The sequence below is a fragment of the Scyliorhinus torazame genome, chromosome 14, assembly GCF_047496885.1.
Source record: "Scyliorhinus torazame isolate Kashiwa2021f chromosome 14, sScyTor2.1, whole genome shotgun sequence".
Classification (NCBI taxonomy): domain Eukaryota; kingdom Metazoa; phylum Chordata; class Chondrichthyes; order Carcharhiniformes; family Scyliorhinidae; genus Scyliorhinus; species Scyliorhinus torazame.
In genome coordinates, this window is record NC_092720.1 from 227436127 (window position 1) to 227448626 (window position 12500).

Genomic DNA, 12500 nt, shown 5'->3' on the forward strand with positions numbered 1-12500 from the left:
GCTCTCTGTCCTTGGCACTCGCACGCACTCCTTCACTGCCCTCTCCTGACCGGAGGTGTTTCAGTCCCTCCGCCCTTTGTCCCTGCTTCTGCCCTCGGCCCTGCCACAACCTCCCCTCTTCTCGGACCGAGGCTGAGCGGACAGGCCGCCACACCGGTGGATCAGGGTCCATTTTTTCTCTTTCCTGCTGCGCTCTTTGGGGCGAATTCATTTGACGAACTGGTTTTTAAGTGACGTTGGGACATGCCTGGTTTTAAAATTAAAGTATACACGAAGGAGCGGCCCCCGAAGGCTCCCAGTGCCCTGGAAAGGCCTGCTACTGGGGCGGGATTTGGGTGAACGGTATTAGTGCGATCCATCATCACGAGGGGGAGAAAAAATGTCCTGTGTCACATTCCTAACCCAGGCTCTTCCACCTTGCTGGTTAGAGGGCGTACGGAGAGTAAGTCTGGGTTATTCGTGGGTGTGGTTGGCGAACAGGGATTAAGCGTTTTCCTCAAGTATGCTGCACACTGCAAGTTTTTAAATTCCAAAGTTAATTTTCTGTTGATGTCTTATGAACAATTAAATTGTGGGTTTGGTGTCACATTGAAGGTACTTTGTATTTTGAACCAGAGCCTCGATTCTTTGGAAACGGTGTATTGTAGCGGAACTGCCCCTGTTGGGCCCTCCTTGTCCACAGCATCACGGGGGGGGGGGGGGGGCGGAACTGGCTGAACCCTGGCTCTGCTGCTTGGGCAGTGAATGGCATCGTTTGGTGACCGTCACCAACCTGACCGGCAACCTGGGCATTTGGAAAATCTACCGCTGGTGTTTGCAGCTTAATGTATTTGGTAACAATTTGTGGTTATACACCAGCCTTAAAATATCCCACCGGCCACACCACGCGAAAGACTGGGGCAGCTGCCCAACAAGTTAGCCGAGGCCTAAGCGAAAGCCTGCTGACACTGGAAATGGGTGGAAATATTCACCAGGGCCATCACGGTGGCGCAGTGGTTAGCACTGCTGCCTCACGGCGCCGAGGACCCGCGGGTCACTGTCCGTGTGGAGTTTGCACGTTCTCCCCGTGTCTGCGTGGGTTTCGCCCCCACAGCCCAAAGATGTGCAGGGTAGGTGGATTGGCCACGCTAAATTACCTTCCCTGAACAGACATGACTGGCACAGCATAGGGCCAGCTATGGGAGCACAGAGTTGAGCAAAGGCTTCTTTCCTCCTGCCTTCGTTTTGCGTTCAAACTTCACACTGAAAACACCAACAAATCCAACATCAACTTCACACTGAAAACACCAACAAATCCAACATCAACTTCACACTGAAAACACCAACAAATCCAACATCAACTTCACACTGAAAACACCAACAAATCCAACATCAACTTCACACTGAAAACACCAACAAATCCAACTTCACACTGAAAACACCAACAAATCCAACATCAACTTCACACTGAAAACACCAACAAATCCAACAACAACTTCACACTGAAAACAACAACTTCACACTGAAAACACCAACAAATCCAACTTCACACTGAAAACACCAACAAATCCAACATCAACTTCACACTGAAAACACCAACAAATCCAACATCAACTTCACACTGAAAACACCAACAAATCCAACAACAACTTCACACTGAAAACACCACAAATCCAACAACAACTTCACACTGAAAACACCAACAAATCCAACATCAACTTCACACTGAAAACACCAACAAATCCAACATCAACTTCACACTGAAAACACCAACAAATCCAACATCACTTCGCACTGAAAACACCAACAAATCCAACATCAACTTCACACTGAAAACACCAACAAATCCAACAACAACTTCACACTGAAAACACCAACAAATCCAACATCAACGTCACACTGAAAACACCGACAAATCCAACAACAACTTCACACTGAAAACACCAACAAATCCAACAACAACTTCACACTGAAAACACCAACAAATCCAACAACAACTTCACACTGGTTAGCACCCGGTTTCACTGGGTTTCTGTGGCCATTAGCACCCGGTTTCCCTGGGTTTCTGTGGCCATTAGCACCCGGTTTCCCTGGGTTTCTGTGGCCATTAGCACTCTGTTCCCTGGGTTTCTGTGGCCATTAGCACCCCGGTTTCCCTGGGTTTCTGTGGCCATTAGCACCCGGTTTCCCTGGGTTTCTGTGGCCATTAGCACCCGGTTTCCCTGGGTTTCTGTGGCCATTAGCACCTGGTTTCCCTGGGTTTCTGTGGCCATTAGCACTCTGTTCCCTTGGTTTCTGTGGCCGTTAGCACCCGGTTTCCCTGGACTTCTGTGGCCGTTAGCACTCTGTTCCTTGGGTTTCTGTGGCCATAAGCACTCTGTCCCCTGGGTTTCTGTGGCCATTAGCACCCGGTTTCCCTGGTTTCGTGTGGCCATTAGCACCTGGTTTCCCTGGGTTTCTGTGGCCATTAGCACCCGCCTTCCCTAGGTTTCTGTGGCCATTAGCACTCTGTTCCCTTGGTTTCCTGTGTGAATACTGACGAAAAATATTCATTTAGCACCTCTCCTATCTCCTCGGACTCCAAGCACAACCCCCCCCCCCTCCCCCCCCCCCCCCCACACACACACACACACACATCTACAGTTCACCCTCTGATGGTAGTTTCTCTGCTGACTGGTCTTTCACATCTTTTGTCCTCTCTGGGGACTGCCATTAGCACTCTGTTCCCTTGGTTTCTGTGGCCATTAGCACCCGGTTTCACTGGGTTTCTGTGGCCATTAGCACCCGGTTTCCCTGGGTTTCTGTGGCATTAGCACCCGGTTTCCCTGGGTTTCTGTGGCCATTAGCACTCTTTCCCCTGGGATTCTGTGGCCATTAGCACCCGGTTTCCCTGGGTTTCTGTGGCCATTAGCACCCGGTTTCCCTGGGTTTCTGTGGCCATTAGCACCCGGTTTCCCTGGGTTTCTGTGGCCATTAGCACCCGGTTTCCCTGGGTTTCTGTGGCCATTAGCACCTGGTTTCCCTGGTTTCTGTGGCCATTAGCACTCTGTTCCTTGGTTTCTGTGGCCGTTAGCACCCGGTTTCCCTGGTTTCTGTGGCCGTTAGCACTCTGTTCCTTGGTTCTGTGGCCATAAGCACTCTGTCCCCTGGGTTTCTGTGGGCCATTAGCACCCGGTTTCCCTGGGTTTCTGTGGCCATTAGCACCTGGTTTCCCTGGGTTTCTGTGGCCATTAGCACCCGCCTTCCCTAGGTTTCTGTGGCCATTAGCACTCTGTTCCCTTGGTTTCTGTGGCCATTAGCACCCGGTTTCCCTGGTTTTCTGTGGCATTAGCACCCGGTTTCCCTGGGTGTTTGTGGCCATTAGCACCCGGTTTCCCTGGGTTTCTGTGGCCATTAGCACCCGGTTTCCCTGGGTTTCTTTGGCCATTAGCACCCCGCTTTCCCTGGGTTTCTGTGGCCGTTAGCACTCTGTTCCCTGGGTTTCTGTGGCCATTAGCACCCGGTTTCCCTGGGTTTCTGTGGCCATTAGCACCCGGTTTCCCTGGGTTTCTGTGGCCATAAGCACTCTGTTCCCTGGGTTTCTGTGGCCATTAGCACCCGGTTTCCCTGGGTTTCTGTGGCCATTAGCACCCGGTTTCCCTGGGTTTCTGTGGCCATTAGCACCCGGTTTCCCTGGGTTTCTGTGGCCATTAGCACCCGGTTTCCCTGGGTTTCTGTGGCCGTTAGCACTCTGTTCCCTGGGTTTCCTGTGGCCATTAGCACCCGGTTTCCCTGGGTTCTGTGGCCATAAGCACTCTGTTCCCTGGGTTTCTGTGGCCGTTAGCACCCGGTTTCCCTGGGTTTCTGTGGCCGTTAGCACTCTGTTCCCTGGGTTTCTGTGGCCATAAGCACTCTGTCCCCTGGGTTTCTGTGGCCATTAGCACCCGGTTTCCCTGGGTTTCTGTGGCCATTAGCACCTGGTTTCCCTGGGTTTCTGTGTCCATTAGCACCCCGCCTTCCCTAGGTTTCTGTGGCCATTAGCAACTCTGTTCCCTTGGTTTCTGTGGCCATTAGCACCCGGTTTCCCTGGGTTTTCTGTGGCCATTAGCACCCGGTTTCCCTGGGTGTTTGTGGCCATTAGCACCCGGTTTCCCTGGGTTTCTGTGGCCATTAGCACCCGGTTTCCCTGGGTTTCTGTGGCCATTAGCACCCGGTTTCCCTAGGTTTCTGTGGCCGTTAGCACTCTGTTCCCTGGGTTTCTGTGGCCATTTAACACCCGGTTTCCCTGGGTTTCTGTGGCCATAAGCACTCTGTTCCCTGGGTTTCTGTGGCCATTAGCACCCGGTTTCCCTGGGTTCTGTGGCCATTAGCACCCCGGTTTCCCTGGGTTTCTGTGGCCATTAGCACCCGGTTTCCCTGGGTTTCTGTGGCCATTAGCACCCGGTTTCCCTGGGTTTCTGTGGCCGTTAGCACTCTGTTCCCTGGGTTTCTGTGGCCATTTGCACCCGGTTTCCCTGGGTTTCTGTGGCCATAAGCACTCTGTTCCCTGGGTTTCTGTGGCCATTAGCACCCGGTTTCCCTGGGTTTCTGTGGCCATTAGCACCCGGTTTCCCTGGGTTTTTGTGGCCATTAGCACCCGGTTTCCCTGTGTTTCTGTGGCCATTAGCACCCGGTTTCCCTGGGTTTCTGTGGCCATAAGCACTCTGTTCCCTGGGTTTCTGTGGCCATTAGCACCCGGTTTCCCTGGGTTTCTGTGGCCATTCGCTCCCGGTTTCCCTGGGTTTCTGTGGCCGTTAGCACCCGGTTCCCTTGGTTTCTGTGGCCGTTAGCACCCGGTTTCCCTGGGTTTCTGTGGCCGTTAGCACTCTGTTCCCTGGGTTTCTGTGGCCATAAGCACCCGGTTTCCCTGGGTTTCTGTGGCCATTAGCACCCGGTTTCCCTGGGTTTCTGTGGCCATTAGCACTCTGTCCCCTCGGTTTCTGTGGCCATTAGCACCCGGTTTCCCTGGGTTTCTGTGGCCATTAGCACCTGGTTTCCCTGGGTTTCTGTGGCCATTAGCACCCGGTTTCCCTGGGTTTCTGTGGCCATTAGCACCCGGTTTCCCTGGGTTTCTGTGGCCATTAGCACCTGGTTTCCCTGGGTTTCTGTGGCCATTAGCACCCGGTTTCCCTGGGTTTCTGTGGCCATTAGCACTCTGTTCCCTGGGTTTCTGTGGCCATTTGCACCCGGTTTCCCTGGGTTTCTGTGGCCATAAGCACTCTGTTCCCTGGGTTTCTGTGGCCATTAGCACCCGGTTTCCCTGGGTTTCTGTGGCCATTAGCACCCGGTTTCCCTGGGTTTCTGTGGCCATTAGCACTCTGTCCCCTGGGTTTCTGTGGCCATTAGCAGCCGGTTTCCCTGGGTTTCTGTGGCCATTAGCACCCGGTTTCCCTGGGTTTCTGTGGCCTTTAGCACCTGGTTTCCCTCGGTTTCTGTGGCCATTAGCACTCTGTTCCCTGGGTTTCTGTGGCCATTAGCACTCTGTTCCCTGGGTTTCTGTGGCCGTTAGCACCCGGTTTCCCTGGGTTTCTGTGGCCATTAGCACTCTGTTCCCTGGGTTTCTGTGGCCATTAGCACCCGGTTTCCCTGGGTTTCTGTGGCCATTAGCACTCTGTTCCCTGGGTTTCTGTGGCCATTAGCACTCTGTTCCCTGGGTTTCTGTGGCCGTTAGCACCCGGTTTCCCTGGGTTTCTGTGGCCATTAGCACTCTGTTCCCTGGGTTTCTGTGGCCATTAGCACCCGGTTTCCCTGGGTTTCTGTGGCCATTAGCACCCGGTTTCCCTGGGTTTCTGTGGCCATTAGCACCCGGTTTCCCTGGGTTTCTGTGGCCATTAGCACCCGGTTCCCCTGGGTTTCTGTGGCTGTGACTCATCTTTCATTCTCACTCCACAGTATAAATATTTCCCACTTTCTCTGTCTGTTAGCTTTGACAAAGAGTCATTGGACTCGAAACGTTCGCTCTTTTCTCTCCCTACAGATGCTGCCAGACCTGCTGACATTTTCTAGCATTTTCTCTTCCGCTCTCTCTGTACTGGACTGGGATAGGTGCTGTCTCTCCATTGTGGGGTACGGCCCACAACCAGGGAGTGACAAATCCCAAATTTCTTTACCCGTCAGTCTGGCCTCAATAAAAGTTGAGATGGATTTGCAGGTACAGCATTAGTTATTTTATTTGACTTGCAAGTCTTTCTCAATTCACAGCGGTACAAAGTACATCTTGCTTTGTACACCTCCGGAATCGAGAGAGTCTGTAGAACAAAGAAATCTCTACTAATAACACAAATGGCATCAAGTTTCACATACACGATTCCCATAGGTCATCCTATACCCCTCCTGACCTGGCCATACATCCTAATTGGCTCACTTCCAATCCCTTCCTCTGGCCCCTATTACCCAGCATCCTTTTCTCCTCCTTTGCTGGACACACCTCCTCCTTGCTTTTCCATGCGGTCTGAAATCCTTTGTCTGTGAACTCACCAGGATGAGGCTGGCCTATCTCTACATTACAGTAACTAATATCCCTAAAGTAACTATTTTATATCACATTCGTCAGGAGCACCGGTACTGAAGCGCGCTGAGACTCCAAAGCTCAGGTCGGGCTGGGCCGTCTGTCCCTGGATCACACCGGTACTCGAGGCCTCGTGAACTGTTGCACGATGTTAGTCTTCGGGACACCACTGCATCAGTGTCAGCGTCAAATCTGAAGTTGTGTGGGTGATCGGGGGGGGGGGGGGCGCGCACAGAGCTAAAGATACTAAATACATTTGTGACGATGGATTTCAAATAGAATTCTCGTGCCCTGGGCAATGGAAAACAGAGGGACCACACGGTTTCGAATCACATTCACCTTTATTGAAGAATATTACAGAAGTGGAGTGCGGAAGATACAGCGGGTTGCAGTCACCACTGTCAACACGTGAACATTTTCTCATCCATTTATAGAGGAAAGTGAACAGAAATGACCCTGAAAGTGTGAGACGGTCACAACAATCTTCATAAAACCTTCTCCCCTCATTACAGATACAAAGAATAGATTTCAACACAGAGACTCTGACCAATAATCCAGCGTGGGTGTGTGGCAGCGTGAGGTGTGTGACTGTGTGGCAGCGTGAGGGGTGTGTTTGTGAGTGTGTGTGAGGGAGACTGTAAGTGTGTGTGGCAGAGTGAGGTATGTGACTGTGAGGCAACGTGAGGTGTGTGAGTGTGTGGGACTGAGTGTGTGTGTGTGTGTGTGAGAGAGAGAGAGAGACTGCGCGTGTGTGTGAGATGGGTGTGTGTGTGTGTGAGATGGGTGTGTGTGTGTGTGTGAGATGGGTGTGTGTGAGAGAGAGACTGCGTGTGTGTGTGTGAGAGAGAGAGAGACTGCGTGTGTGTGTGAGAGAGACTGCGTGTGTGTGTGTGAGAGAGAGACTGCGTGTGTGTGAGAGAGAGAGAGACTGCGTGTGTGTGTGAGAGAGAGACTGCGTGTGTGTGAGAGAGAGAGTGCGTGTGTGTGTGTGAGAGAGAGAGACTGCGTGTGTGTGTGAGAGAGAGAGACTGCGTGTGTGTGTGTGAGAGAGAGAGACTGCGTGTGTGTGTGTGAGAGAGAGAGACTGCGTGTGTGTGTGAGAGAGAGAGACTGCGTGTGTGTGTGAGAGAGAGAGACTGCGTGTGTGTGTGTGAGAGAGAGACTGCGTGTGTGTGTGTGAGAGAGAGACTGCGTGTGTGTGCGTTACTTATCGCACAAGATTAAGCAAAGCTGAAGCATCTTCAGAATGACCTCCACACGTCATTCTGTGAGATCGGTGTTCCTGCCACCTCAGGAAATGGGGCAAATCGGAAATCTATTCGAGATGAACGAGATGTCGTAGCTGAAAGTGAAAATCGGAGAAATGTCAGGCAGAGGAGAGGATCTGACGCACCAGAACATAGAACATTACAGCGCAGTACAGGCCCTTCGGCCCTCGATGTTGCGCCGACCTGTGAATCCACTCTAAAGCCCATCTACACTATTCCCTTATCGTCCATGTGTCTATCCGATGACCATTTGAATGTCCTTAGTGTTGGCGAGTCCACACCGGAGTTCCAGTTCTCTGGGAAAACAGGCACGGCAAACCGATCCCACCATCATTTTCCTGACGGAAGTTGGATAAACCAGAACAGTTTGAAGCAGAGAGCGGGGGGGGGGGGGGGTGGCAATGTCGCTGCCACACAGCTGGCACATCAGCTGCCAAGGGCTCCGCCTCTCTATCAGGCCACAGTCAGGCCCTGTTAGCCCGTCTACCAGCAGCTCACTGCCCCCCTCTCCAGTGCAATCACATCCTTCCTATAGTGTGGCGACCGGAACTGCACACAGTGCTCTAACAAAGAACAATACAGCCCAGGAACAGGCCCTTCAGCCCTCCAAACCTGTACCGGCCATGATACCACCTTTGTCAAAACCCTCAGCACTTCCTTGTGCCGTGTCCCTCTATACCCGTCCTATCCATGTCCTTGTCAAGATGCCTTTTGAACGCCGTTAATGTATCTGCTTCACAACCTCCCCTGGCAACGTGTTCCAGACACTCACCACCCTCTGTGTAAAAAACCTGCCTCGCACATCTCCTCTAAACTTTGCCCCACGTACCTTTAACCTGTGCCCCCTGGTGACTGACCCCTCCACCCTGGGAATGAGTGCCTGCCCATCCACTCTATCCACGCCCCTCATAATCTTGTCGACTTCTATCAGGTCGCCCCTCAACCCCCGTCATTCTAATGAAAACAGTCCGAGTCTATTCAGTCTCCCCGCAAAGCTAACACCCTCCAGACCAGGCAACATCCTGATAAACCTCCTCTGCGCCCTCTCCAAAGCATCCACATCCTTCTGGTAGACTAGGGAGGTTACGCTGCAATTGTATAAGGTGTTAGTGAGGCCACACCTGGAGTATTGTGTTCAGTTTTGGTCTCCTTGAGAAAGGACGTACTGGCACTGGAGGGTGTGCAGAGGAGATTCACTAGGTTAATCCCAGAGCTGAAGGGGTTGGATTACGAGGAGAGGTTGAGTAGACTGGGACTGTACTCGTTGGAATTTAGAAGGATGAAGGGGGACCTTATAGAAACATATAAGATTATGAAGGGAATAGACAGGATAGATGCGGGCAGGTTGTTTCCACTGGTGGGTGAAAGCAGAACTAGGGGGCATAGCCTCAAAATAAGGGGAAGTAGATTTAGGACTAAGTTTAGGAGGAACTTCTTCACCCAAAGGGTTGTGAATCTATGGAATTCCTTGCCCAGTGAAGCAGTTGAGGCTCCTTCATTAAATGTTTTTAAGATAAAGATAGATAGTTTTTTGAAGAATAAAGGGATTAAGGGTTATGGTGTTCGGGCCGGAAAGTGGAGCTGAGCCCACAAAAGATCAGCCATGATCTCATTGAATGGTGGAGCAGGCTCGAGGGGCCAGATGGCCGACTCCTGCTCCTAGTTCTTATGTTTTTATGGTAGTGTGGTGACCAGAATTGTGCGCAATATTCCAAGTGCAGCCGTACCAAGGTTCTATACAACTGTAGCATGACTTGCCAGTTTTTATATACTCGAGCTGAGACCTAACCAGTGTTTTATACAGCTCCATCATAACCCCCCTGCTCTTATATTCAATACCTCGGCTAATAAGGCAAGTATCCCATGTACCCTCTTACCCACCTTATCTACCTGTCCCGCTGTCCTCAGGGATCTGTGGACATGAACCCCGAGGTCCCCTCTGGTCCTCTGTATCTCCCAATGTCCGACCGTTCATCGTGCATTCAACCAATTAAACAAAATGAGCTCCAGTCAATCTTCGAGCCCTTATTTTATCAGCCTGATTGTCCACTCAGATCTCCCCCTCAGTCAGCCTGATTGTCCACTCAAATCTCCCCCTCAGTCAGCCTGATTGTCCACTCAAATCTCCCCCTCAGTCAGCCTGATTGTCCACTCAAATCTCCCCCTCAGTCAGCCTGATTGTCCACTCAAATCTCCCCCTCAGTCAGCCTGATTGTCCACTCAAATCGCCCCCTCAGTCAGCCTGATTGTCCACTCAGATCTCCCCCTCAGTCAGCCTGATTGTCCACTCAAATCTCCCCCTCAGTCAGCCTGATTGTCCACTCAAATCTCCCCCTCAGTCAGCCTGATTGTCCACTCAAATCTCCCCCTCAGTCAGCCTGATTGTCCACTCAAATCTCCCCCTCAGTCAGCCTGATTGTCCACTCAAATCTCCCCCTCAGTCAGCCTGATTGTCCACTCAGATCTCCCCCTCAGTCAGCCTGATTGTCCACTCAAATCGCCCCCTCAGTCAGCCTGATTGTCCACTCAGATCTCCCCCTCAGTCAGCCTGATTGTCCACTCAAATCTCCCCCTCAGTCAGCCTGATTGTCCACTCAAATCGCCCCCTCAGTCAGCCTGATTGTCCACTCAAATCGCCCCCTCAGTCAGCCTGATTGTCCACTCAGATCTCCCCCTCAGTCAGCCTGATTGTCCACTCAAATCTCCCCCTCAGTCAGCCTGATTGTCCACTCAAATCTCCCCCTCTTAGTCGACAAGTAGGCCAGACTGGGTAAGGATGGCAGATTTCCTCCCCCGAGGGGTTAGCACTGTTGCCGCACAGCTCCAGGGCCCCGGGTTTGATTCCCGGCCGGGTCACTGTCTGTGCGGAGTCTGCACATCCTCCCCGTGTGTGCGTGGGTTTCCTCCGGGTGCTCCGGTTTCCTCCCACAGTCCAAAGGCGCACGGGTTAGGTGGGGTTACAGGGATGGGGTGGGGGAGTGGGCCTGGGTAGGGTGCTCTTTCAGAGGGGTGGTACCGACCAAATTAAGGGGCAATTTAGCGCGGCCAATCCACCTACCCTGCACATCTTTGGGTTGTGGGGGTGAAATCCACGCAAACACGGGGAGAATGTGCAAACTCCACACAGACAGTGACCCAGAGCCGGGATCGAACCTGGGACCTCGGCGCCGTGAGGCAGCAGTGCTAGCCACTGCGCCGCCGTGCTGGCCCACCTTTCAATGATAGTATCGCCGTCACCGTTCACTAAGACCAGCTCTGGATCTCTTTGTGAATTGAATTAAAATTCTGGCAGCTTCCGCGAGATATGAACCGCTGGGATTTTCTGGGGACTGATGAGGGCGGGGGGGGGGGGGGGGCACGTCTCCTTCCCAGGTCACCAGCGCTGGCAATCGAAATCAGGAGCCGTAATCGGCCACGTTGCCGTTGGGCACAGGCGGTGCGTCCGAGACGCGATCGGCCCTCTCTCTGCCCGGTAGCAGCAACCCATCACCGCCACGCCAGCCGCACAGTGGGCCCGCTCTGTCACCTACCATTTCCTCCGATTCTGCCAATTCCGCCTCTTCCTGGCCTGCATCTTCACCTCAGCCTGTTCTTCAAACGGCAGGGGCAGCTCCCCAAATCCTGAAAGCTCGCCCTCCTCATCGAAAATGTCACCAACCATTTGCTGGACGTTTTCCGCAACTCCCCGTTTCTTCCTTATGCCTGGATCTCGCTTTGTGCTTCTTGATCTTCGTCCTCTGCTTACTCTGCCTCTGTTTCAGATTGAAGATAAAGAATTAGCAGATTTCCTGGAGGAGGAACATTCACCCGCAGGAAACAAAGAGGTGATCTACGTGCGAGATCCTTTCTGTCCGTCCCAGGCAGCATTCTCTCTCTGCTCACCCTCTGCGCAAAGAGCGAGGCTTCCGCCACACACGGCCCAAAATATCAAAGGCATCGTTTTCGCACACGACCCCGCTTATTGACGACATTCCCAATGTCCTGTTACCCAGGCTCCAGGGGGCCCAGAGATTAGCTGGGAATCCGGGAGAAATCCTGCACCACAGCGGCGCTCGAGGTCACTTTTCGCTTCCTCAGTTAACGGGATGTGGCCGTCGCTGGTTAGGCCAGTGTTTATTACTCACCCCGAATTGCCCCTTCAGAAGGTGGTGGTGAATTAACTCTTGAAAAGCCGCTGCAGTCCCGGAGGTGTAGGTACACCCACCGTGCTGTTAGGGAGGGAGCTCCAGGATTTTGACCCAGCGACAGTGAAGGAACGGCCGATATACGGGCGGCACGGTAGCACAGTGGTTAGCACTGTCACTTCACAGCACCAGGATCCTAGGTTCGGTTCCCGGCTCGGGTCACTGTCTGTGCGGAGTCTGCACGTTCTCCCCGTGTCTGCGTGGGTTCCCTCCGGGAGCTCCGGTTTCCTCCCACAAGTCCTGAGAGACGTGCTTGTTAGGTGAATTGGACATTCTGAATTCTCCCTCTGTGTACCCGAACAGGTGCCGGAATGTGGCGACTAGGGGCTTTTCACAGTAACTTCATTGCAGCGTTAATGTAAGCCCACTTGTGACACTAATAAAGATTATTATTATTATTTCCCAGTCGGGATGGGGAGTGACTTGGAGGGGAACCTCCAGGTGGGGGGTGATCCCAGGTATCTGCTGCTCTTGTCCTTCTAGATGGTGGTGGCCGTGGGTTTGGAAGGTGCTGCCTGAGGACCCTCGGGTGTCCGCACTGTC

At 52.6% G+C, this 12500-nt stretch overlaps 1 protein-coding gene across 1 annotated transcript in view; it reads right to left on the reverse strand.

Moving 5' to 3' along the window:
- Positions 1-6827: 6827 nt before the first annotated feature.
- LOC140390597 (uncharacterized) overlaps positions 6828-12500 on the reverse strand; it is a 45522-nt gene continuing 39849 nt past the window's right edge. Inside the window, exons 7-8 of the mRNA XM_072475820.1 lie at positions 11304-11525; positions 6828-7847 (exon numbers count right to left, since the gene is read on the reverse strand). Coding sequence (XP_072331921.1) covers positions 7796-7847; positions 11304-11525 — 274 coding nt within the window. The 3' untranslated portion in view covers positions 6828-7795. The remainder of the gene's footprint in view (positions 7848-11303; positions 11526-12500) is intronic.